Source organism: Notolepis coatsorum, assembly GCF_963971535.1.
Source record: "Notolepis coatsorum genome assembly, chromosome: 16".
NCBI lineage: Eukaryota > Metazoa > Chordata > Actinopteri > Aulopiformes > Paralepididae > Notolepis > Notolepis coatsorum.
The window spans coordinates 648,825-674,603 of record NC_140180.1 but is presented as its reverse complement, the minus strand read 5'-3'; the positions used below and the strand labels follow the sequence as shown (position 1 = coordinate 674,603).

The 25,779-nt window shown below is 41.1% G+C and overlaps 1 protein-coding gene across 1 annotated transcript; it reads left to right on the top strand.

Moving 5' to 3' along the window:
• The first annotated feature begins 4,261 nt into the window (after positions 1-4,261).
• On the top strand, positions 4,262-25,457 carry LOC311242781 (myosin heavy chain, fast skeletal muscle-like). Its single transcript, XM_084331813.1, has 41 exons — positions 4,262-4,281; positions 5,843-5,887; positions 6,421-6,639; positions 6,730-6,873; positions 6,971-7,127; positions 7,218-7,245; positions 7,348-7,453; positions 7,559-7,651; positions 7,739-7,802; positions 7,888-7,986; positions 8,110-8,213; positions 8,737-8,875; positions 10,710-10,828; positions 11,029-11,178; positions 11,286-11,456; positions 11,551-11,851; positions 12,057-12,127; positions 12,220-12,307; positions 12,424-12,541; positions 12,621-12,744; positions 13,885-14,021; positions 14,107-14,362; positions 14,470-14,712; positions 14,804-14,980; positions 15,931-16,076; positions 16,190-16,280; positions 18,538-18,927; positions 19,014-19,140; positions 19,224-19,342; positions 19,438-19,634; positions 19,729-19,912; positions 20,008-20,173; positions 20,292-20,416; positions 20,562-20,870; positions 21,970-22,173; positions 24,151-24,276; positions 24,402-24,572; positions 24,682-24,786; positions 24,908-25,003; positions 25,104-25,235; positions 25,343-25,457. The coding sequence occupies exons 3-41, from the start codon at positions 6,433-6,435 to the stop codon at positions 25,361-25,363; spliced, it is 5,805 nt and encodes a 1,934-aa protein (XP_084187939.1). The 5' UTR covers positions 4,262-4,281; positions 5,843-5,887; positions 6,421-6,432; the 3' UTR covers positions 25,364-25,457.
• The last annotated feature ends 322 nt before the right edge of the window (positions 25,458-25,779 follow it).

The following is a 25,779-nucleotide window of genomic DNA, read 5'->3' as shown; positions in this document are numbered from 1 at the left end:
GGTGCAAATCCAGAGCCTGCAGAATAATGAAAGACCCCCACCACCCCAATAACAGCCTGTTCCAGCTGCTGAGGTCAGGCAGACGCCTGCGAACCCCAGCTACTAGGACGGAGAGGCTTAGGCTAAGCTTCTTCCCCCAGGCCATCAGAGCCTTGAACAATGAACATTGAGAGCCACAGAAACTGAACTATCCACACACAAGCACACACAAGCACACACACGACACGCACGCTGAGCACGCTCACACACTAGCAGCCACTTTAACACTCATGCCGCACACACGCACACTTATGGCCAAGAGGAAAGGCCACTTTAAATTAGTATAACAACAGGAACAGTGTATTGCACTACTAAAGCTACCTAGCATGTCCTATATGCTCTGTAAATACTATGTACAGATACCGAGATGTCACACCATGTTACCTGTTTATTGCACTGTTGTTTTTATTGGATTCTATTATATGTTGTACCACTGTATGTTTATTGGATTCTATTATATGTTGTACCACTGTATTGCACATCGTCGCGGGCAAGACCAGCCGCATTTCATTGTATACCTGTATGCCGTGACAATTAAAACTCTTGACTTGACTTGACTTGACTAAGTTAAGTTAAGTTTCCTTATGAATATGTCCAACCGTAATTCAATGTGTCTAACTGTTTTCATTGTGCTCTAACTGTTTTCGTGATAATGCTGTGTAACTGGATGACCCGTTCTGATTCTATATACTTTAACATTGACATTCAGTAGTGGGACATGGCGCTGGACTGTCGCCAGGGGGAGCTGGTGCAACGTTGGGCTGGTGACAACAGGTGAGGAAGAGGCTGGCTGAAGGAGGAGCTTCGAGCGAGACAACCTTTGTGTCGTTTTTCCATTGAAGCAAGCAGACGTATGGACCAAGAGCTCCTGGTAATAAAGACACACGAAATACGAGTCCTGCCACGGGGTGGGATAGTAACGTCGTATGCGAAAGTTTAGCTTCCCAGTATAGTGCTTAGGGTACGTTTGAACCAAGAAGAAGACGTTCGACTGCCGGACTGTACTGTGGATATTCCACGTGCTGCGTTTAGGAATGTATAGGCGAAAGACTAGGGGGTCGCACTGACCAAAGCTTAGCTTCAAGTATAGGCCTGTTAGCCCAGTTAGCTCACGCGTCGCTCCACCGTTTCCCAGCTCCGCAGCGGACACCGCAGCAGACGTCGCTGGACCGCACCCGCCTCCAGCATTCTCCTAGCCGATCGCCAGTCCAGCTATTCGCCTGCCTAACGTCAGCCCAGCCAGCCCCCTTGCTATCACAGGTGACAACCACGGGACCGTTCGACGGCCACCTCGCGTCACAGACATTCCTTGCGGGAGCAGGCCAGCACTCGGTTGGTACACTCACACCAGGTACTGTTAGCGCTCCAAGCGCTCTGGAAAATTATCGGCGAACATTCTCCTTTTCGAGAGCATGCTCTCTAAGGGCGAAGAGAATAAATACATTGAACTGGCACGTGCAGCAGTGACTAGGGGCGCCCCAACGTTTGTTGTTTTGGGTAATTCCGGCTTAGATATGCTTTTTGTTTCAACTGTGGGCCCACTGTATTTTCTGGTTACATGTGTTGTGTGATTAAGTTGTGCAGACAGCACTAAGGTATATTGATAATTTTTCCCATTGAATAGCTCGCGGAGCTCGCCATTACCCTCTCTCTCCCTACGGCTGAATGAAAAGAATATTAACCCTTACGGGGACCTGTTTCATTACCGTGGAGTGTAAGATCCAAGTGCCATGCATTGTGCCGTGTATTGAATGCATGCCCGCTTTATATAAAAGGAGAGGCGTAGAAATGGGATCATTGTGTGTGTGTCAATTACTGTGAATGTGTATTACTGCTTAACCCCTTCTTCCCTACGGTCTATGTGCAATTGGGGCAGGTGCTCTGTACAGGAGAAATTATATTATTTACCATCACTGCCACCGGGTGTGAGAGGGTGTGGGACGTATTAAGGGAAGTGTGGGTGTTTGAGGAAATACTACGGTCGCCCGGGAGGGCAAGATGGACCAGCGTAGAACCCCTAGGTTAGTAAACCCTAGGCCCCATCCATCCCTCTGCTAAATCCCAATTCTAATACTCTTACACTACAGTCGGGGGTTCAGCCGGACCCAGATCTGCTGTGCTCCCACTACCTGGTGACAGTTCATATCCACTCTCATAAAGTAGGGATAATCCACCCTTCTACAATTAGTTGTCATACAAAAATACAGAATACTTTTATATGAAATGCTTTTTTCTGTTTTGCTCCTGATAGTGTGCTAGATAAAAAATAGATAAAGTATAAAATAGAAAGTCAAAAGTATGTAAACAAGTGTAAACAAAAGTGTTCAATATACACATATACAATACAGAGTAGAATTTTTTTGTAACCGAGTTACAATACAATATACAGTACAATGCAGAAATGGGATGAGGTACAACTTAGGGTAAGGTGCAATGAGGTATGAGTTGTAGTGCAAATCTCTTTACCAATCAATATAAAGTGTGTTAAAGTGGGTAAAGTGGGTAAAGTGGGTGCTACAGTGAGTTGTTTATTTAAAGTGAGTGTGTACGTGTGGATGTGTGTGCTGTGAGTGTAGTTGATGGTTTGTTACATAGTGTTATTGTCGTTGAGCATCCTGATGGCCTGGGGATAGAAGCTCCTTCTGAGTCTCTCTGTACTGGCGATGAGACTCCGGTATCGCTTGCCTAAGGGTTATGTGCAGGTGTACAAGCAAATATATATAGGGTTGTATGTAACTATATCTAATTACAATCTAATTACAATCCTGGGTGTGTGTCTATCAGGGTAAATGGCTGGGCTAGTGTAATGGTCTGGTAGCACTTCATGCCTACCAGGGGCGGGCCAGTGGCAACTAGGTGTCACAGCCTTTTTTGTGCTCACATGACCTTCTCTACAATTACAGTGAAAGGCTTGGTTCTGTACGAGCCCCCTGAGAATGTGCTTCATACAGTAAAAAAAATAAAAAATAAAAAATAAAAAAAATAATAAAGTACACACACTAATACAAAACACTATAACACTAATACTACCCATGAGGTCCTGGGTTCAATTCAAACCTGGTGCCACTTACTGTATGTCTAAGTATCTAGCTGGTTTATAATATAAATGTTGTATAGCAGTCTCAAGATAATTTTAAATGGTTTTCATATCTAGAAGTGTACTGCTTTTAACTCTACACTACCCAGACTCCCCTTAAAAGGCAAGTCTTCGTGATTGGCTTGGCTGAGAGTAGTCTGTGAATAGGAAAAGTAAAACTAAATCAAGTACACACATTCCTCACTTGATTAAAAACAAGCTGTAAACACTAGTTCTCTGAGTCCTCCATATAGAATTCTACAAAAATGATTTACTACTAAAGTATGAAATGAAAAGTAAAAGCACATGTTCACTTTGTCTCCAGGAATGTTTGCTATTCTTGATTTGAAGTGAATCATTTTAATTAATGACCCAACCCTGTGTTTATTATGAAAACTTCTTATTTAAAATTGAATCAATGCAGGTGGTTGATAAATATAGTGGAGAGAGAACTGTGTTATTTTCTTTGAAATATAGCAGAATAATATTTTCCCTAATGTGTAATTACTCTGGTAAAGTACCGAAATAATCTACAGAAGTATAAAGATTACGTACCTTATCACTTTTCAAGGATAAATCTACCGAATTAAGTCAGCCATTTAAACACGGAAGGTCGGACAAAGACGGTTGTAATAATATTGTAAATGATCCAAAAGCAGTAGGGCTTCATGCACTAATCGTGGTTATGCAAACCAGCATATTCTGTTTACTCTATTTTAACTCAATACATAACTAAACAAGCTTGGGTTTTACTATTTTGAAATACTAACCTCATTAATGAATATTTGACATGATGAAACTAATCACAAAATAAAACAAGCTAATGAAATCAAATAAAGTAGTAATGGAAATCTTCCCAGATTATAAATACATGCAACATTACACCCACTGAGAAGAAGTTAGACACCCGCAGTAATATATTTAATGACTCTGATCATTGCCAAGAGCAGAAGTGCACTCCTGTTATGGTTGCAATGTTGTAAGCACCCTGGGTTTATTAATAGAGTTGTATATGTCATGTGTTTAAGATGCTATATGTTATTATATATTAGGATATATTATATCTTATGCTCACATTTAGTTTTTGCTTGGCTTGCAGAGCCAGCTCTATATAAGACAGTTGAGAGAGAGATGGCGGTAGTGGAGTGGAGTTCTGTTCCAGCTGGGTAAGTGACACAGATGCTTCAGCTGCCATTCACAGTGAAGGAATTGCATGGGAGATGTTTCAGTGCTATACTTATACATTTCATCACAATATTTGTCTTCGTTTTAAATGTATAAGGGCATTTTCCAGTATATTGTTTTCCAGCACAAATTACTATGTGACATAACATATTTGTATGTCTTTAACTTTTAATAAAATTGTCAGGGTGCTATTTCATTCAAAATGGTCTATATTATTAATATTTTTTTAAATACTATGCAAGGAACACATTTTTAACTAAAACGAAACTAAACATAATTAACTAAAACGTGCAGTATTTTGTTTGTATGTACACAGTAAATATATTATGTAGGGGAGAACGGGGGATGTTGTCACACTTTTTACTCTAGTGTGAATTGCTCGTCATCAAAACACCTTTCAATAGTTATTCCTACATTAAATTGAAGCTTAAGATGTTGGCTTGAAATGTGTATCCCTCTCATTTTCCAACGTATTGTAACAAAGAGTTAATCACCTGTCAACGACACTCTGACACATTGTGACAACCAACCCCATCATGGGGATGGGTGTCACACACTATGGGGTTGGTTGTCACCATGTGTTTTAAAACTTTTAATGGGAAAATCCTAAAAAGAAGACAAGATTTAGATTTCAGATAATGGTTGCAGAAGTGCGTCTTTAGTCGACGGCGAAAGATTGGACGGGTTTCGGCTGTCCTAACTGGGGTGGGTAGTTCATTCCACCATTGTGGGGCAAGGACTGAGAATAGACAAGAAGGCAGAACTAAATTTTAAAGTTTAATTGCATTGACAAGTTGACAAATAATAATGCATTTTAATGAACATAAACAGGAAACACATCTTTAGGCCATCCTATATAACAAAATAAGAACACAATAAATCGGCCTAACAATAATAGCCTACACAACATGTGACAACCAACCCCAAATAAAATGTGACGACCAACCCCAACTGGAATGTCTTGATAGCATCAAGGCTAACAGCCATCTAACAACTAGTCAGCTAGCTAACAACAATCTAAACTATAGCTATACCTTCACACCTTTTAAGGGTAATAATTGTTTCATTATAAACCAATTGTGTAAAAGCCTAGAAGAAAAATACTGAGGAGCGGAATATTTACAAATGGACATGAAAAACACAAAAAGTCCTCTCACCTCAAATTCAGCTGTTTCACTCCAAATATGACAATGTAGGTGAACTCTGACCCCAATTCTGGACATTTAAATACCAAAGTATGGGAGACAGGATCCTCCGGTGGTGAAATATAATGAATGTGACAACCTACCCCCCGTGTGACAACGTCCCCCGTTCTCCCCTATGTGTCATGAATGACGGTATTGTAAAAATCCATACCTTTGACGGTATACCTTCATATTTGGTATACCTCCCATCCTTCAAATAATTGTTCTTTGGGGAAATAATATTGGGGATGTGTCCATAATTCAGTGTGATCAAATTTAAATTAATATACTGGGGGAAAAAACATATAACTCAAGTAATAACGGAATAACATTAATACATGATTATTCTCTCAAGCAGGGTTCTACATTGTGAAAAGTTCTTCTGTGATCGGGTAACAACAAGGTAAGAACAGAACATCCTACAACCTGCCATTATTTCTCCAATAGTCTTCTGCAATCTTTACACCAGTGGTGGTTCAGAGTGAATTTAGTTTTGTTTCCACTTCCATAAGTTGGTCCTAGTGTAGGTTGTGAACTTAAAAATGGTCTTTCAGTAATATGCTACAATAGAAAACAAGACTAACATTTATTTTTGTTATATGGAAGATGTGGCTGATATACCAATACACTGCATGCAATATAGTTATCTCTTGTGCCAAAAAACTGGCGTCATCATGATAGACATCCAATGTACTGCAACCTTTTAGTCGGTTCAAACTCAAATGAACAAGGACACAAAGTATCAAAGATGCAAAGAATGGTGACATTAATAGGTATACTTCAATGTATTCATGAATGAGTGGTCTATGAGGTCTAAATATATATACACATAAGAGATAGGAGAAAACATGGTATCTTTTTGTCAGTCAAATATAAAAGCAGCATGTTTGTTAGTTTTAATTTTAATGTACTAATTATGTTTTTGTCTGTTGACAGGAAGCCGCCACCATGAGTACCGACGCGGAGATGGCCATTTATGGCAAGGCCGCCATGTACCTCCGTAAGCCAGAGGCTGAGAGGCTTGCAGCTCAGACCTCACCCTTTGACGCCAAGGCCGCCGCTTACGTGGCTGATAAGGAGGAGCTGTACCTCAAATGTACCATCCTGAGCAAAGACGGCGCCAAAGTCACCGTCAAAGTGCATGACACTCAGGAGGTAAAGTAGGCTGAAGTGTTTCATACAGAATTCAAAGCAACACAACTCGCAGATGACTCGGTAAACTGACATTGTGTTTCTGTATTTCAGACGAAAACCGTTAAGGAGGATGACGTTCACCCTATGAACCCTCCCAAGTACGACAAAATTGAGGACATGGCCATGATGACCCATCTCAATGAAGCCTCTGTGTTGTATAACCTCAAAGAGCGTTATGCCGCGTGGATGATCTACGTAAGATATTCTCAAATATGAGTAAAAGGTGCAATATTAATTAATGACCCTTAAGATAACTTAGTGTCAATGTTCCTGAATGTCTGTTCCCCTTCAGACCTACTCTGGGCTGTTCTGTGCCACGGTGAACCCCTACAAGTGGCTCCCAGTGTACGATTCGGACGTTGTAAACGCCTACAGAGGCAAGAAGCGTATGGAGGCCCCGCCCCACATCTTCTCCGTCTCTGACAACGCCTTTCAGTTCATGCTTACTGGTACGTCCTGGTCATGAACATCCTATGAATTATTATTTTTGGTTTGGTTAAACAGATAATAAAAATATGTATTTTCTTTACCTTTCACAGATAGGGAGAACCAGTCTGTTCTTATCACGTGGGTTTCTCATCTATTGTTCATCAAAAATATCAATATAATAATCAAAATGATTGAAATTATAGTTTGTGAGTTTCTCTTAATTCAATGATCTGTACACAGTGGAGAATCCGGTGCCGGAAAGACTGTGAACACCAAGCGTGTCATCCAGTACTTTGCCACGATCGCAGTGGGAGGTGGAGAGAAGAAGAAAGAGTCAAAGATCCAGGTAAAACACTGAGAGAATATACTGAAAATGGAAACCACATGCATTTGAACAAAGAGTGGACATTTACTGATATATGATTGTTAAAATGTGAAAATGTAATTATAGGGCTCACTGGAGGATCAGATCATCGCAGCCAATCCCTTGCTGGAGAGTTATGGTAACGCCAAGACCGTGAGGAATGACAACTCCTCTCGCTTTGTAAGTTGAATATTTTCTTTTCTATCAAATATCACTCAGGCATTACTCGGTTACACAATAATAACACTGTTGTGTTCTTCTGAAAAGGGTAAATTCATCAGAATCCACTTCCTCCCAACTGGCAAACTGTCCAGTGCTGATATTGAAACATGTAAGTATAACATTCTTCACATACAAAATTAAACAAGTGACATTATTAGTATAGGCTAGATATTTATTATGACCAAACCTCATAGATCTGCTGGAGAAGTCCAGAGTGAGCTTCCAGCTTCCAGATGAGAGAGGCTACCACATCTTCTACCAGATGATGACCAACCACAAGCCTGAGCTGATTGGTGAGCTGAATAACCGATTAACCGATAACGGATATAACTCATCTTAATTGTCAACAACAATGGTCCATAATCATTTGACGGAAGCAGATCCAGTCTAACTTATTTGATGTGTTTCCACACCAGAGATGACTCTCATCACCAGCAACCCCTACGACTTCCCCATGTGCAGTCAGGGTCACATCACCGTGGCCAGCATTGATGACAAAGCGGAGTTGGATGCCACTGATGTGAGTGATGTGTAGTAATCTACCTACAGATGTTCCAACTTATTATATTATTTTGTATGTTTAAATGTTAATTTGAGAATAATTACATTAGGCTTACATATGCACTTTCTCAAATTGCCATAAGATGGTAAATGACTTAGAATTAACCTGACCCCGTCAGATGGTTTGTTACACAGAAGAAGCATCTGGGAAGTATAGTTAGCGTGAATTTTCAAGATGAAAAGCAAGTCAATACATTGCATTAAAGCAAAACAGCAATGATCGCTTATCCACTTATCCAAAACATTTTAATTAAAAAACCTAGTTGGCCTGAAGGAACTATGGAGCTCAAATTTAGAAGGCCTTCGATTCAACACCAAAATTCTAATTACAGAGAAACGTAGCTGACATATCCAGCTTTCCTTGCTCTACAAGTGCGCCTTTAACCCACTAGTCCACAATAAAGCTCTTGGTCACTTGTCTGCATGTGGCTGACGTTCGTATATATTTTTTCTTTTACTTATTTCAACTTCTTTTCATACAGGATGCTATTAATGTCCTGGGCTTCACTGGTGAAGAGAAGAATTATATCTGGAAGCTGACTGGTGCTGTGCTTCACCACGGCAACTTGAAGTTCAAGCAGAAGCAGCGTGAGGAGCAGGCGGAGCCTGACGGCACAGAGGGTGAGGATTAAAACATATAGGTTCACTATTTTTCAAACCAGCCCTTATGTTGCTTCCCATCATTTATAATCATGCATCGCAAAATCTCACTGATAGATTTAGTGTTGAGAAACATATCCCTCCACTGCAGCTTCTCTGTGGACTTAATTCAGTCTCAGTCTAAGTAATAGGGAGGTGTAGTGGTTACATCATTTTCGTTTTTTCCTGTTCCACCCTCTGTTCCACTTAATGTATTTCCCCATTGCCCATTTCTAAAACGGTTCGTTTAAAACAAATAAAGCATGGACATTGGCATGGTGTACCTTTCTGTGCGTATTCATCCACAATCTATAGCTCAACATGAAAATATTCGCAATTAATCGTAAAGGTAGCAAAATAACAACGTTTATGTTTTCGTTCGCTGGGAAAGTACACTGCTATTTGGCGCTGCTGACTGACGTCACCACAGCGTAGACTCCTGGCTTTAGTCGCAGACCTAGGATCAGATTTCCCTTACATTCCATAAGCTTAACAATTCGTACAATGGGAAAATAACTCACCCTGAATCTGTGGCTAGTATCTCTCTGGTGATCATAACCATTTATCAGATGAAGCCAACCACCATTTCTAAAAGCAACAACCACGTTATCATTATTTATATTCACTGCATATTAAATCACTGTAAATACTAATGTAAATCATTGTTTCGTTGTACATATTGTGTATAGTCTATAACGTTATTGTTTTTACGGCAGGCTCTACATGCCCCAATTTAAAATGGTTATCTCCTCTTTGTATACTTTTGTCCTCACAAACAAAGTATTCTGCCAGGGAACTTATAGACACGGCAGTAGTAGCTAGCTAGCTTGCTAGCCGGCATGATGTGTGCAGTCAGTGCACAGGTCTGAGAAGAGGACCTGCACATTTTACTCTGTCCCGAAATGCCTCTAAATGGTTAACGACAGTAGACATTGCTAACGTCTAGTACGTTTAGTGAGGTAACGTTAACGTTAGCTAGCTAGCTAGCTTGGTATCAGCTGGCCGTGACGTGGATCAGGCGACAGCACTGAACAGGCTGCCTAGTGAACAACAGGCTGCCTACTGGTAAATAGTTCTTTTTTTACGACAAATTAAAAACCTTATAACTACCTTTATTTCAACCAAAAATGCTTAAACCATAATGTTAGTGGTAGAAGGGAACTCATTTTGTGCAAAAATGGAAGCTTGTCAATTTCCATGCGGCAGAATTGTTACAATAGCCGATAATCCATTTTCCCAATGATAAATCCCTATACGGGTGGAACAACCAGTGACGTCAGACTACACCTCCTTACTTTTATAGTTTAGACCTTCAAAAACCATGATAAATCTACTTTTTGAACTCACAGTATAGGCTTGGTCGCGCGCTTGGTTAAAACACACACAGGTATACTGCCCTTTTCAGCCGTTGAGCACCTGCCCCTCTAAAGTCCTGTGCACGTCCCTGATGCTATCTATTTGCTATGCTAGTGTACCTCTATGGCAGTACGCTGTCTCTTTACTATGCTAGTGAAACATGGCATTATGCTGTCTCTTTGCTATGCTAGTGAAACATGGCATTATGCTGTTTGCTATGTTAGTGTAACTCTATGACATTATGCTGTCTCTTTTCTATGCTAGTGTGACTCTATGGCATTCTGCTGTCTCTTTTCTATGCTAGTGTGACTCTATGGCATTCTGCTGTCTCTTTTCTATGCTAGTGTAACTCTATGGCATTATGCTGTCTCTTTGCTATGCTAGTGTGACACTATGGCATGAATCGTGAATCCAATATTCCTGGTTATTTCTCCTGAATGCGTTTTATACACATTTTCAGAGGCTGACAAAATCGCCTACCTTTTGGGCCTGAACTCTGCTGACATGCTGAAGGGTCTGTGCTACCCCAAAGTGAAGGTCGGAAACGAGTATGTCACCAAGGGACAGACTGTGCCTCAGGTGAGCAAGATACATCACATCCTTCCCCTTCTATGTATTTCACACACAGGTCACAGCAATTATGTTGCTTCACATTTTCCTGTATACGCTATTTCCAAAGTAACATTTTGGAGAGTGTGTGCAAGTGGCAGACTGACAGCATTGGAGTGCTAATGTATGTAGGTATGCATTTTAATTCAATCGAATACATTTTTCTTCAGGTCTATAACTCTGTTATGGCCCTGGCCAAGTCCATCTATGAGAGGATGTTCTTGTGGATGGTCATCCGTATCAACCAGCAGCTGGACACCAAGATGCCAAGATCGTCTTACATTGGTGTGCTGGACATTGCTGGGTTTGAGATCTTTGATGTAAGTATGCAATTATAGCAATCTATAGACTGCCTAATTTCATGGAACGACATTTCCTCAAGTAAAGTAGGAGATTAGTCTAATATATATTTTCCCCCAACTGACAGTACAACAGCATGGAGCAGCTGTGCATCAACTTCACCAACGAGAAACTGCAACAGTTCTTCAACCACACCATGTTTGTCCTGGAGCAAGAGGAGTACAAGAAGGAGGGCATCATCTGGGAGTTCATTGACTTCGGCATGGACTTGGCTGCCTGCATTGAGCTCATTGAGAAGGTACGCCATAACGTTGTGACTTATTGAAATAGTCCTTAGAATGCCACAAGGTGTGTCTAAATGATCTGTATATCTCTTTTCCACTTCTATAAAGCCCATGGGCATCTTCTCCATCCTTGAAGAGGAGTGCATGTTCCCCAAGGCTTCTGACTCTAGCTTCAAGAACAAGCTGTTTGACCAACATCTTGGCAAGAACATAGCATTTGAGAAACCAAAACCAAAAAAGGGCAAGCCTGAGGCCCACTTCTCCATGGTCCACTATGCGGGAACTGTGGATTACAACGTCACTGGATGGCTGGAAAAGAACAAGGATCCACTGAACGACTCGGTGATGCAGCTTTACCAGAAGTCCACCGTTAAACTACTGCCTGTACTGTATCCTGCTGCAGTGGAAGGTACGTCATTAGGAGAAATATACTTTGGTCTAAGAGACAATTATCTCAACTTCTAAGTATCCTCTGTGTCATACTAATTGTATTTTCAATGCTTTAAAAAGAATTATAAAATTAAATTACATTGTCCAACAAAAATGTCCAGCATAATTCCATTTAGATAATGATGTTAAATCTATAAACTGATGATGTATTATCAAATTATTAGAGACTGGTGGCGCAAAGAAGGGAGGCAAGAAGAAGGGTGGCTCCATGCAGACCGTGTCCTCCCAGTTCAGGGTAAGATCTGACAACAACACTGTGACTTTTTGGAATTAAATACAAATAATTGCTTTTCATAAATAATATTTGGTTTTGATATGTATCTACAGGAGAACTTGGGCAAGCTGATGACCAACTTGAGGGCCACCCATCCTCACTTTGTGCGTTGCCTGATTCCCAATGAGTCAAAGACCCCAGGTACACTAACAAGTTAACATGATGTCTTATTATGATGTGCTTTAGTGATTTAGTGGAGTGGAGTGGTAATGAGTCATTACATTGTCGTAATAAACATGAAAAAATCTTCTCTGTAGGTCTGATGCAGAACTTCCTGGTTATCCACCAGCTGAGGTGTAACGGTGTACTGGAGGGCATCAGAATCTGCAGAAAGGGATTCCCCAGCAGAATTATCTATGCTGACTTCAAGCAGAGGTATCCATTAACTCTCAACACATTTTGAAACTTACAACTGCCTAAGCGCTGAACATGACCATGAACTCTTTCACAAAAGGTACAAAATACTGAATGCCAGTGCCTGCCCTGAGGGTCAGTTCATGGACAACAAGAAGGCCTCCGAGAAGCTGCTTGGTTCAATCGACGTGGAACATGAAGATTACAAGTTTGGGCACACCAAGGTAAAGAAAATACTAAATGTTGATTGACTTAATTGAATATGATGGCCTGAGAGAAGTCTCAATACTGACTGTATGGAGGGTGTCCAGTATAACCTTATAACCTAATAACCAGATAATAAGACATTTCTGAGTCGGGTGCTGCCCTAGTAAATGGACTGCAATTATACTGGAGAATTTACCCCCTTGATTCATTTGGGTTGGTGTGAACACTGGAATCGAACTCGGGTGCAAACAACCACATCCTGGTGCACCTGTTTGAGGTGGTCTCTCTCAGTCTGCCCTGGAGTGGTTTGTTTGATGTGTGAAAGCAATCTGAAAAATATACCTGAAAACTGAACATTTAATAAGCTGATTGGACAGTTTTCCATTTATTTCCAAATATACTGTACACTTTTTCATCATCTAAAATCACAATGCTATTATTTTCACTGTGAGGTCAAAATAGCCACATAATGTTGTGATACTAAACAAACCTTGCATGCATCATTCATATCACAGTAGTGTGTGTATAAGTAATCACCAAAAAAAATTGTCATAGGAAAGAAACAGTTGTGATTGACAAAATGGCAAAATGGCTGTATTTATATAGCGCTTTTATCAAAAGCGCTTTACAATTTCGTTCCTCACATTGTACCCATTCACTCACACATTCACACACTGATGGTGGAGGCAACCATGCACGGTGCCAACCTGCTCATCGGGAGCAATTATAGGGTTAAGCGTCTATAGCTCAAGGACACTTCGACACCCTGGCCTGGGAGGAGTGGGAATTGAACCGGGAACCTCCAAAAGACTGCTCTACCTCCTGAACCACTGTCGCCCCCACGACAATGTATGAGGTGCCGATTGGGAAACAAGTCTGTCGAATACAAGACACCGCCTAAAAATTTCACTTTTGATTCGGACAATTTCAAACAAACGTATGTGTGATTCAAAATGATTTTGACATTGTTGGAGATTAATATGAAGTGAATGGTATCTAGTAGGTAGGGAAATTAATCACATGATAACTGTTTCAGTGATAATGTCATCTATGATAAATCCATGCCTGAGTTTTATTTAAAAAAAAAAATGCTGGCATTATCCCATAAAATAAAAACCAACAAAGTCATATAAGAATATGTCATTCATCTTATTCAGGTGTTCTTCAAAGCTGGTCTGCTGGGTGTCCTTGAGGAGATGAGAGATGAGAAGCTGGCTAGTCTGGTCAAAATGACTCAGTCTCTTTGCCGTGGTTTCCTCATGAGGAGGGAGTTTGTGAAGATGATGGCGAGAAGGCACGTTGAAAACAGCCACATTCTAAATACATTGTTATGTTAAAAAACATGAATTTATTATATAACAGCAACTCTTTTTTCACAGGGAAGCTATTTATTCCATCCAATACAACATCCGCTCATTCATGAATGTCAAAACCTGGCCATGGATGAAGGTTTACTACAAGATCAAGCCTCTTCTGCAGACTGCTGAGACTGAGAAGGAGCTGGCTAACATGAAGGAGAACTATGAGAAGATGAAGACAGACCTGGCCGCCGCTCTGGCTAAGAAGAAGGAGCTGGAGATGAAGCTGGTGTCTCTTCTCCAAGAGAAGAGTGATCTGTCGCTGCTAGCGGCATCTGTAAGTAGACTTCATCTGTCTAGAAACTGTTGATATATGTCAATTATAAACTGTCTCTCTGTTTTTGTCATATAGAGAATAATATTATCATTATTATTGTGCCCTAGGAATCAGATAATCTGTCAGATGCCGAGGAGAGATGTGAGGGACTCATCAAGAGTAAGATCCAGCTTGAGGCCAAACTCAAAGAGACAACCGAGAGACTGGAAGATGAGGAGGAAATGAACGGTGAGCTGACTGCCAAGAAGAGGAAACTGGAGGACGAATGCTCTGAGCTCAAGAAGGACATTGATGACCTGGAGCTCACCTTGGCCAAAGTGGAGAAGGAGAAACATGCCACTGAGAACAAGGTTCATAATAAGTATTCTCTCTGGCTAAATGATCAAACGATAACAAGATGATCATTCATTTATGATAACATGATTTGTGTTCCTTATTCAGGTGAAGAACCTGTCTGAGGAGATGGCCGCTCAGGATGAGAGCGTCGCTAAGCTGACAAAGGAGAAGAAAGCGCTCCAAGAGGCACATCAGCAGACGCTTGATGACCTGCAGGCAGAGGAAGACAAAGTCAACACTCTGACCAAGGCCAAGACCAAGCTGGAGCAGCAAGTGGATGATGTGAGTTATGAGTTCTATCAACATGTGGAAGAAAACAAACAGGCAATTTTAGATGAGCTGTGACCAATTTGTCATCAGGAAATTTTACATTTACAGTTTATTACTGCCTGGGAATGCTTTAACCTGAACACGAGATCCATTATCTTTACGCAATTATGTAATTGGCGGACCAGTGTTGTAGACTAATGATACATGTAGCTGGATATATGTACAAAGTCCCATGTCGAATGGACTCTGCAGTGTACAATTTATTGCTTTTCAACGTTGAACATTAGCGCCACCATCTGGGTTATTGGTGTGATATTTAGAGTGAGAAATTGCCACATCAAAATCTTTGTGGCAAATTTAATGTCTCTATTATATGATTTTTGTTAATATCACCATCATGTGACTGATTCACACAAACCTTTGGACATCTCTTTACTATCATGGAGCAAGCATGTGTGTCAAGTGCGGTGTCACTTCCTGTTTACAGTGCCTTTGTCCAAATTCGATTAGGAGTAGCCATCATACAGAAAGACCTAGAAACTTTCAGGAATACACATTTCAAGAAGCTGTGCTCTTGATGCCACACAGCAAGTTTTGTGTGAATCAGGTGAATAGTCAGGCTTGGAGGAGTGGTGGAAAGATTCTAAATGGCAGAAAATGCAATACAGGGCAGACATGGGTCATCCTGCTGGTGAAGTTGTAGAAAAGGGATAGCTTGGATGAGCACAAAGTCTAGTGTCAATCAGATTTACGGTGTTTATATCTTTGAATGTTTGGCAACGATTTGATCAACTGGCATGAGATGTGATGTGTTGTGTTGACACACCAATATCTATCATTATGTCTTGGCAAACTATTTATTAACATTTTGGGATGGTTCAACCGATAGACAAACGTATACTAGCTGCTTGGTTGCATCTAAAAATCCTATTGTTGACCAATTTCTAAACTTAACTCCACAGCTTGAAGGTTCTCTGGAGCAAGAGAAGAAGCTGCGCATGGACCTTGAGAGAACCAAGAGGAAGCTTGAAGGAGACCTGAAACTGGCTCAAGAGTCCGTCATGGATCTGGAGAACGACAAGCAGCAGTCTGACGAGAAGATCAAGAAGTAATATAGATTGGGTTTCACTTATATACTGTACTGTATATTTTCTCATGCATGGCATAATATACTGTGTGAAGATGAGGTGACTATACTGTTTTTTCCTATGAATCTTACAGGAAGGACTTTGAAACTTCCCAGCTGCTCAGCAAGATTGAGGATGAGCAGTCCCTGGGTGCTCAGCTTCAGAAGAAGATCAAGGAGCTGCAGGTGAGATTACGATTATACTTTACCTCTTTCGTACAACATATTCGCCAAACATTAGATTCTGATTGGCTGAGAGTATGGCATTTATTCATTGAATCCACCAAAGTAGTGCCAATAAGTAGTTTCGGTTCTAAATCAATTCCGAAAAATTTACAACACAACTGATTACTATTGATTTTCAATTGTAATTTACTTTACCCTTGCAGTGACACTCAGTAGCGAGAGAGAGCCACAATCTGAGGCTATAGCCAAGATACAAGATGTATTATTGCCAGTGTTGGTACTAATCATGTTGTTATGATGTGGTAGCTATGTCCCAGCCCAAAACCACCAAGGCAACATGTGTATAGTTGTTTGCTGGAACATTAACAGTAAATAATGATTCCATTGCATAGGAATCTAATGTTTGTGAATAATTGTGTTCCATGCATTAGTTAGATATTCAGGTATTGCCAGGAAAACAGAGATATCACTAGCTAAATGATTTTATTTTCAAAAGTTAAAAAGTCCATATTTTCCACGTTTTTGGGGGGAATTATATTATTTGATCGTAAGCGGTTGAATGAAAAATGTACTTGGGCCCAGGAGTTACAATTGAAATGCCCTTTGTGCAGAGTGTAATGTGTGACACCTCTGTGCTGTGACATTAAAGAGGGCTACACCTGGCTGCTCCTTCATTTTCCTTCAATGAACCTATAGTAAAAAGGAATAAGGGTTTTATCTTATAAAACCATCTAACTACCTTACTCTGTGTTGTGTTTCTAAATTCACCTTAAAACCTATTTACTTATAAAGACCGGCACGGTCTTGTAGGATGGCAGCGAAGCAGCAGAATGAAGAGCTGAAGTTGTCTCAGATCCGTTTTAATTCAAAGTAAAAAGTGAAATAACAATGATTCTGGTTTCAAATGAGGATACTTGTGCAATAATATTGATGGACTAAACACTATGCCGTTTGTCCCCAATACTAGACTAAGAAGGTAGATTAAAGAATAATAATCTTCATCGTTGAGTTGTTGATTTTCTTTGTTGTCTGATGACAACAAAGGGATTCTTTTCTCGTTCCAAAAAGCTTCTTCTTCGTGTGTTCCTGCTGCCGTCCTCTTCCAAAAGGGGGGATGTGTTCTGTTCTCCGTGTTCTGTTCTCCGTGTTCTCCCCTTGTGAATCCCACACCCCCTTTTATCAATCAGCCGAAACTCCTCAAAGTGAGGTCATCAATGACCTCACACTTATAGTCTCCTCCAATCACCAGCATTCATAGTTCAAATCCCAAAGGAGGCTGGACTGGGCCCAACCGCTCCATTTTCATTGTTTCAAATCAACAGGCTATTTGCTAGGTAAAAATAGACCTAATATCCTTGGTCTTAAGTCTCAGAACAGTCCTTTTAGCTATAAGTTGAATAGCTACAAACAGTTTATACTTAATCATTATAATATTTCCCACTTAATTCAACCAAGGCTCATTTGTTTACTTCAAAGATTCTTCTCCTAATTGTACCACAGTTTTCACCTCATTTCTAAACACAGACATATTACTTTTAACTAGTAGAATCTTTCATATTTCATATCATTACGTCCCAAATTCTTAACACAACATAACAGTAATATTTGCAGGTATTTCACATTAATTGTAAGCATCCTAAACCAGTAAAAACACATTTAAGTTATTTAAAGATAATTTCTATTTTGAAACCTCCTCCATACTACTCAGACCAGTTGGTCTGCCTCCTGTGTCCCCAGGCCGCGGGGCAGGAGATAACAGCTACATGAGATGTGGTCATCTTTTGTTTACGCTTTCCGTCACCACCCTGTATAAACAGTTTCTATTGACCATCTATTGTCTCTCCATGCCTGATTACATTCCAAGTTGTTTCACACACACCCTGCCTTGATTACATCCTGCTCCCAGTATATGGTCTCAATGATTTATCATTAACTTTTATTAAACTAAAAGTGTATTACAGTCCCTTTTGCCCATAGTGAAGCTTACTTTATTTAACTGACTGTCTATTTGTAGAAATACCTAGTCTCTGTATCAAAGATCTGTTCTTCTGTAATCGTATAGCTGCCTCCAACTTAGCCCTGTGACTGACTGAATGTGACAGCTGTTTTCTGACCAAAGCCTATTTACTTAAAACCTTTTCTTCCTAGAGACATATCACAACATGTGTTAAGAGCTATAGTTACCAAATTATACCACAAACCTATTGTCAAACTTATGAATTGCAATCACTCATATGAATTTTAAATCATTTTAAAGGCCCGCATTGAAGAGTTGGAGGAGGAGATTGAGGCTGAACGTGCTGCTCGTGCCAAGGTGGAGAAGCAGAGAGCCGACCTCTCCAGGGAACTGGAGGAGATCAGCGAGAGGCTCGAGGAGGCCGGTGGAGCCACCGCTTCTCAGATTGAGATGAACAAGAAGCGCGAGGCTGAGTTCCAGAAGCTGCGTCGTGACCTCGAGGAGTCCACCCTGCAGCATGAAGCCACCGCGTCTGCTCTCCGCAAGAAGCAGGCGGACAGTGTGGCGGAGCTGGGAGAGCAGATCGACAACCTGCAGCGTGTCAAGCAGAAGCTGGAGAAGGAGAAGAGTGAATACAAGATGGAGATCGATGACCTCTCCAGCAACATGGAAGCTGTCGCTAAGGCCAAGGTATACTAATCTACACGGTACATATACATTCATGTGTAGAACACGTGTCTGAAAGAATTACACAACCCATTCAATGTGATTAACAGGGAAACCTTGAGAAGATGAGCCGCACCCTCGAGGACCAACTTAGTGAACTGAAGGCCAAAAGCGACGAGAATGTGCGCCAGATAAATGATATCGGCGGTCAGAGAGCAAGACTCCTGACTGAGAACGGTGAGTTTTTTTTTTTTTTTTTTTTACTCTGGCATTTTCTTTTTTTACTCTAACATCTAAAATAAATCAAATTTCAAAACCAGGTGAGTTTGGTCGTCAGCTCGAGGAGAAAGAAGCCCTCGTGTCCCAGCTGACCAGAGGCAAGCAGGCCTTCACCCAGCAGATCGACGAGCTGAAGAGGCAGGTGGAGGAGGAGGTCAAGGTGAGCACAATCTTCTCAAAAAGGTACGACAGATCCTTTTCTTTGAATTATCATTGTCTCTAATTAAATTGTACTTATTTCAATCACCTTTTTAGGCTAAGAATGCCCTTGCCCACGGTGTTCAATCAGCCCGCCATGACTGTGACCTGCTGAGGGAGCAGTTTGAGGAGGAGCAGGAGGCCAAGGCGGAGCTGCAGCGCGGCATGTCCAAGGCCAACAGTGAGGTGGCCCAGTGGAGGGCCAAGTATGAAACTGACGCCGTCCAGCGCACAGAGGAGCTGGAGGAGGCAAAGTAAGTCAACGTTGTTATTTTTTTTACTGTACATCTCAACAAACATAGTTAATTACATTTCATAACATTGTTACATTTAACAACTGTTCACCAGGAAAAAGCTGGCCCAGCGCCTTCAGGAGGCCGAGGAGCAGATTGAGGCTGTGAACTCCAAGTGTGCCTCTCTGGAGAAGACCAAACAGAGGCTCCAGGGGGAGGTGGAGGACCTCATGATTGACGTGGAGAGGGCCAACGGTCTGGCTGCCAACCTTGACAAGAAGCAGAGGAACTTTGACAAGGTACGTTGATATTCATGACTTTAACTAAGGACATGATGTAGTGAGAATTTGTGCCTCCAAATACGAGGTTACAATTTCTCTAAATGACTTTGCAGGTCCTGGCAGAGTGGAAGCAGAAGTTCGAGGAGGGCCAGGCGGAGCTGGAGGGAGCTCAGAAAGAGGCTCGTTCTCTCAGCACCGAGGTGTTCAAGATCAAGAACTCCTACGAGGAGGCCCTGGACCAGCTGGAGACCCTGAAGCGCGAGAACAAGAACCTGCAGCGTGAGTCCGTTAAGAAAAAGAACTGTTACTTAATAATACCATGATAGATGTAGATGAACACAGTAGCTAGGAAAGCTGCAATGTGGTGTTTCTAATCCCTGTTTTGTGGCATCTACAGAGGAGATCTCAGACCTGACTGAACAGATTGGTGAGACTGGAAAGAGCATCCATGAGCTGGAGAAGGCCAAGAAGACAGTGGAGACTGAGAAGTCAGAGATGCAGACAGCCCTTGAGGAAGCTGAGGTAAAATATTATAATTATCTACATTATAATGTTATTTTGTTTGTACATTTTGTTTTTACAGTTAATAAAATAATGTATATATATATATATATTTCCATTACATTCGAAAGTGAACCAGGACTATATATTGGATGTATATTTTTAGGGAACTCTGGAACATGAAGAGTCCAAGATTCTGCGTGTCCAGCTGGAGCTCAACCAGATTAAGGGTGAGGTGGACAGGAAGCTGGCAGAGAAGGACGAGGAGATGGAGCAGATCAAGAGGAACAGCCAGCGGGTGATTGACTCCATGCAGGGCACTCTGGACTCTGAGGTCAGGAGCAGGAACGATGCCCTGAGAATCAAGAAGAAGATGGAGGGAGACCTGAATGAGATGGAGATCCAGCTGAGTCATGCCAACCGCCAGGCTGCTGAGGCCCAGAAGTCGCTGAGGAATGTTCAGGGACAGCTCAAGGTACTGCATGAGGAACCTTTGTGTTACGCTGTCACAGTATAGTCCTCTATATGCTAATTAATCAGTGATCCAAAATATGAAAGGTTTATATGTATGTCATATTCTTAACTCATTGACACAGATATCTTAACACTGTTTTTCCATCTTTACTCCCTGGCGCTTTGTTATTGACCATTTTCACAATGTTTGCGGACCCATCGTATATTTTATATTATAGATATGGAGACAATGGTATGGCTCATTTGACAGACTATTTATACTCCAACAGGGACAAAACTGTTTATTTCTACATACCTTCGTTTGTGCGCTATACCACGCAAAAAATCACCCCGTTTCACAATAATCCAGGCTGGTTTTCTAGATTGTGAGATATAGTGTTTTGTGCGGCGTATGTGCAAATCTCGTGGCTGCTCGCCTGAAACCTATATTATTGCCAGGTCAAAAAGGTAAACACTACCATGTTTCTTCACAAAGCCATCGGGGGTGGGGGGGGGGGGGGGGGTTCCGACGCTGCGATCATTACAAAAGCATGTTTTATGATGGGTTCGGTAAAATAGACGTTACCTTTGTCAGTCTCCACTCTTACTCCAAGTGTCTTGAATCACGACAGGATCGATACATATAACGTTAGGTGGTCCTCATCCGTTGTCTTCCTCTAGTCTGCTCGGGCCAGACTGTACCACGGAGCCGAATAGGTTTCCTCTATAGTTTGACTATAGTATTTTTATGATTTACCAGAAGTGCTGAGTCCAACATAGTCTGGTGGAAATGCACCTTATCACCCATAATCATCATCCATATAATCTGTTTTGTCTTAGAAAAAAAAGAAAGGGGAACTAAAAACGAGATATCTCATTTTTGGCGCTCAACCGCTGGCTCTCAGATACAAGATATCTTGTGATTGGCGCTCAATGAGTTAATTTCTGTTTACATTTATTTTTGTATTACGGTTGATGTCCCCCACTTGCATGAGATATTGTAAATTAAGCTCCAATTCCACGGCTGCCTGAAGCTGAAAAGCATGTATGGCATACCCTTAATTGTAGCCACATTCTGACTTTTTGTGATAATTTCAGTCACCTATGTCTTTTAACATTAGGATGCCCAACTGCACCTTGACGATGCTCTCAGAGCACAGGAAGACCTGAAGGAGCAGGCTGCCATGGTTGACCGTAGAAATGGACTCATGGTGGCTGAGATCGAGGAGCTGAGAGCTGGTCTGGAGCAGACAGAGAGAGGCCGCAAAGTGGCTGAGCAGGAACTGGTGGACGCCAGTGAGCGTGTTGGACTGCTGCACTCTCAGGTAAACAAACAACATTATCTGATCATTTGTTTTTAGGCATGTGTTTCTTTGGGTTATGTGTGAGCCATTATAGTAATAGGGGTCGATGGTTCTGCCTCTAAAAACCAGATGTATATAGTACCCTGCGTTGTGTTTTGTCCGTTTGATAATCCCCTATTACTTATAAAGACCAACACGGTCTTGTAGAACGACCCGAGAGTGGAAGCATCAATGGCGAGAAGAGAATTTGTTTACTGTTCAGATCCGGTCCAAGAAGTGAACAATGGATCTGGTTCAATGAAAAAGGAGTAATATTGATGGAAGCAAACACTATGCCGTTTGTCATCAATACCAGAATAATCGAATACAATAAAAAAGAATGGTCTTCATTGGTTGATTGATGGCGGAGGCTTCTCCTGCGGGACAAAGAGATTCTGTTCTCGTTCTCAGCTTACAGCAGTCTTCTCTGGCTCTCCTCCTGTGCCTGGTGGGGGTGGTGTGTTCTCTGGGTCCCCTTGTGTTTCCCACATCCCCCTATTATCAATGAGCCGAAACTCCTCAACGTGAGGTCATCAGTGACCTCACACAAATGGTTTCATCCAATCACCAACATTCACAGTTCAAATCTCAATGTAGGTGGGACTTAGTCCAACTGTTTCATTTTCATTGTTTCAAATCAAATGGATATTTACTAGTTAAAATTAGACTTAATAATGTTGGTATTAAGTCTCAGAACATTCATGGTTGAATGCTGCTTAATTCCCTAAACACATACATTATATTTTTGTCTCAAAAGCCTTTGGTTCTAGATGAAATTCACTGTTTGTCTCATCAGTCTAGTTTTATAGCATTTTAATCATTCCTTTTAGCTTAAGTTAATATCCCTTATAAGCAGCTAATTTTCAGTATTATGGGTATTCTCCAGATTGGTTCAGAAAGAGTTTAATGGCAAACTTTGGTGATTTCTTTGGTCATAAACACAGCATATTTCATATCATTACGTCCAAGATTCTTAGCACAACATAACAGTAATATTTGCAGTTTAATTTGGAGCTTCATTAAGGATATAAACATACTTTAATTACTGGAGTAGTAAACCTTAACTCCTCCTTAGACATTTTGTCTCTACGTCGTGCTCACAGGAGGTGCCTGCAGCATCTAACAGGCGCATGTGACCTATAGGTCCATTGTTCCAGCTGCTTGTAACACTTGTATGTACATTTACTCAGGGAGATCAAATTCCAAACCATTTATAAACACTATGCACTCTTGTGGAACTAGATGTCTTCAACTGTTACACTTTGACTGTTTTTAAAGACTAGAAACATGATTCATTCATTTTGCACACCAATTCAATTGTCTTTACTAACTAAATGACTTAATGATTATTACTGAGTTCCTTAACCTAGAAACAAACTTCTTTTTCTCTTATCTTGCAAACACAGGTTCTAGGCAGGATGTAGCTTTGAGGGGTTTTACTCTCTAGTGATCTTTTATGACTTGCAGAGGACAGCTGTCTCTGACCCTCTGTACTTAAACCTTTCTTCCTAGGGACATTTCCAGTACATTTTAGGAGCTATATTTATAACCTATTGTTTTCACCTGTTCCCCCCAGGGGGAACAGAGCAGCTATAATTAACTCTAAGACGGGAAATGCTCATCCAATTCTCCCACAGGGCCTCACTTTTAACAGACAGACCCCCCTAGTATTGAATGTTTTTCAGAGAGGGTAGTTTTGCAGAGTATTTTATTTTTGGGCTATAATAAAAAGCCTATGTATTTTGATCTCTTTTCTAGTTTTGCCAATATATGATTACTAATAAGTGTGGTGTATCGATCATACCAAGTTCAAACCTCCCAGTAGCTTGTTGACCTGTTTTGGGGAATGCAGACTTCAACCATATTTTCCTACCCATATTTCATAATAGTTTTACAGTTTGAGCAGGGAATTATACCACATTCCTTGAAACTCTTATCTGTATAATGTTTTTCTTTTAGAACACCAGCCTTCTGAACACCAAGAAGAAGATTGAGACTGACCTGGTCCAAGTCCAGGGGGAAGTAGATGACAGTGTTCAGGAAGCCAGGAATGCAGAGGAGAAGGCCAAGAAGGCCATCACTGATGTGGGTTTACATTTCATATGATAGTTTCTTTATGGCCAAGAAGGTCATCACTGATGATTTGGTTTCTTCATGTCATTTCAGTCAACAATGTCATTTCTAGTGAATACAAATTATTTCTCTTCTAGGCTGCCATGATGGCTGAGGAGCTGAAGAAGGAGCAGGACACCAGCTCTCACCTGGAGAGGATGAAGAAGAACCTGGAGGTTACCGTCAAGGACCTGCAGCACCGCCTGGATGAGGCTGAGAACCTGGCCATGAAGGGGGGCAAGAAGCAGCTCCAGAAACTGGAGTCCAGGGTGAGAGAAAATAATAGCCACATGTCAAGATATATATTGTTGAACTAACGTAGTCATCTGTACAATTACAGAGAAACGTGGATTCTTAATATTTTATCCAATTCTGAAGGTGCGTGAGCTGGAAGGAGAGGTTGAGGCGGAGCAGAGACGTGGAGTAGACGCTGTTAAAGGTGTCCGCAAGTACGAGAGGAGAGTGAAGGAACTCACCTACCAGGTATGTCATGTTCACATTCATGACAACTTGGTCATCATTAGTGTTTCTTTTGACTGAAGGAAAATATTGAACGATTGCTACCTCATTTAGCTGATTCATTTTAATTCCTTGCTTCCATTAGACCGAGGAGGACAAGAAGAATGTTGCCAGGCTGCAGGATCTGGTCGACAAGCTGCAGCTCAAGGTTAAGACCTACAAGAGGACGGCCGAGGAAGCGGTACGTTGTTTTAAGTCAAAATGCTCTACTTGTCTTTCTTCATGCTTTTCATTCTACTCTTAGTATTCCTAAGTAATACTGATCTATGGAACTTCCACAGGAGGAGCAGGCCAATGGTCACCTGTCCAAGTGCAGGAAGGTCCAGAATGAGCTGGAGGAGGCTGAGGAGCGTGCTGACATCGCTGAGTCCCAGGTCAACAAGCTGAGAGCCAAGACCCGTGACTCTGGCAAGGTGAATGTGAATAATGTTATCTGTGAACATTCATACAGTGGATTTTAAGTATGATAAGACTCAAAACCTTCCATTGGATATTGTCTCAATATCTTTATCCTTTACAGGGAAAAGAAGCTGCTGAATAAGCCTCCAATCTGGACAATTGAAAACATGTTATATATTGTACAGTAATATGACAACATTATCTACTGTATTTCAATAAATGTTGCTTCAAAATCATTTTGTTTATCCTTTGTTTCATTACCATGTCCAACCAGTGTTAATTTCGTCAGCTATTTAACATTTTTGTTTTAGTCTTAGTCATGTGTCAAATGCTCTTTTTCGTTTTCATCATATTTAGTCACCTTCATTTATTTTTCGTTTAGTCCGTTTTAGTCTGAGCATTTTAGTCTTCGTTTAGTCTTGATTTGTCATTTTTGTTTAGTCTCGCCACTCAGTTACAGCCTCATAAATTGGTGTGAGCAAAAAAAGCTAATGTTAGTAGTTTAGTTTAGTTTATTCGGATCCCCATTAGCCATTGCCACAGACATACACTAAGAAA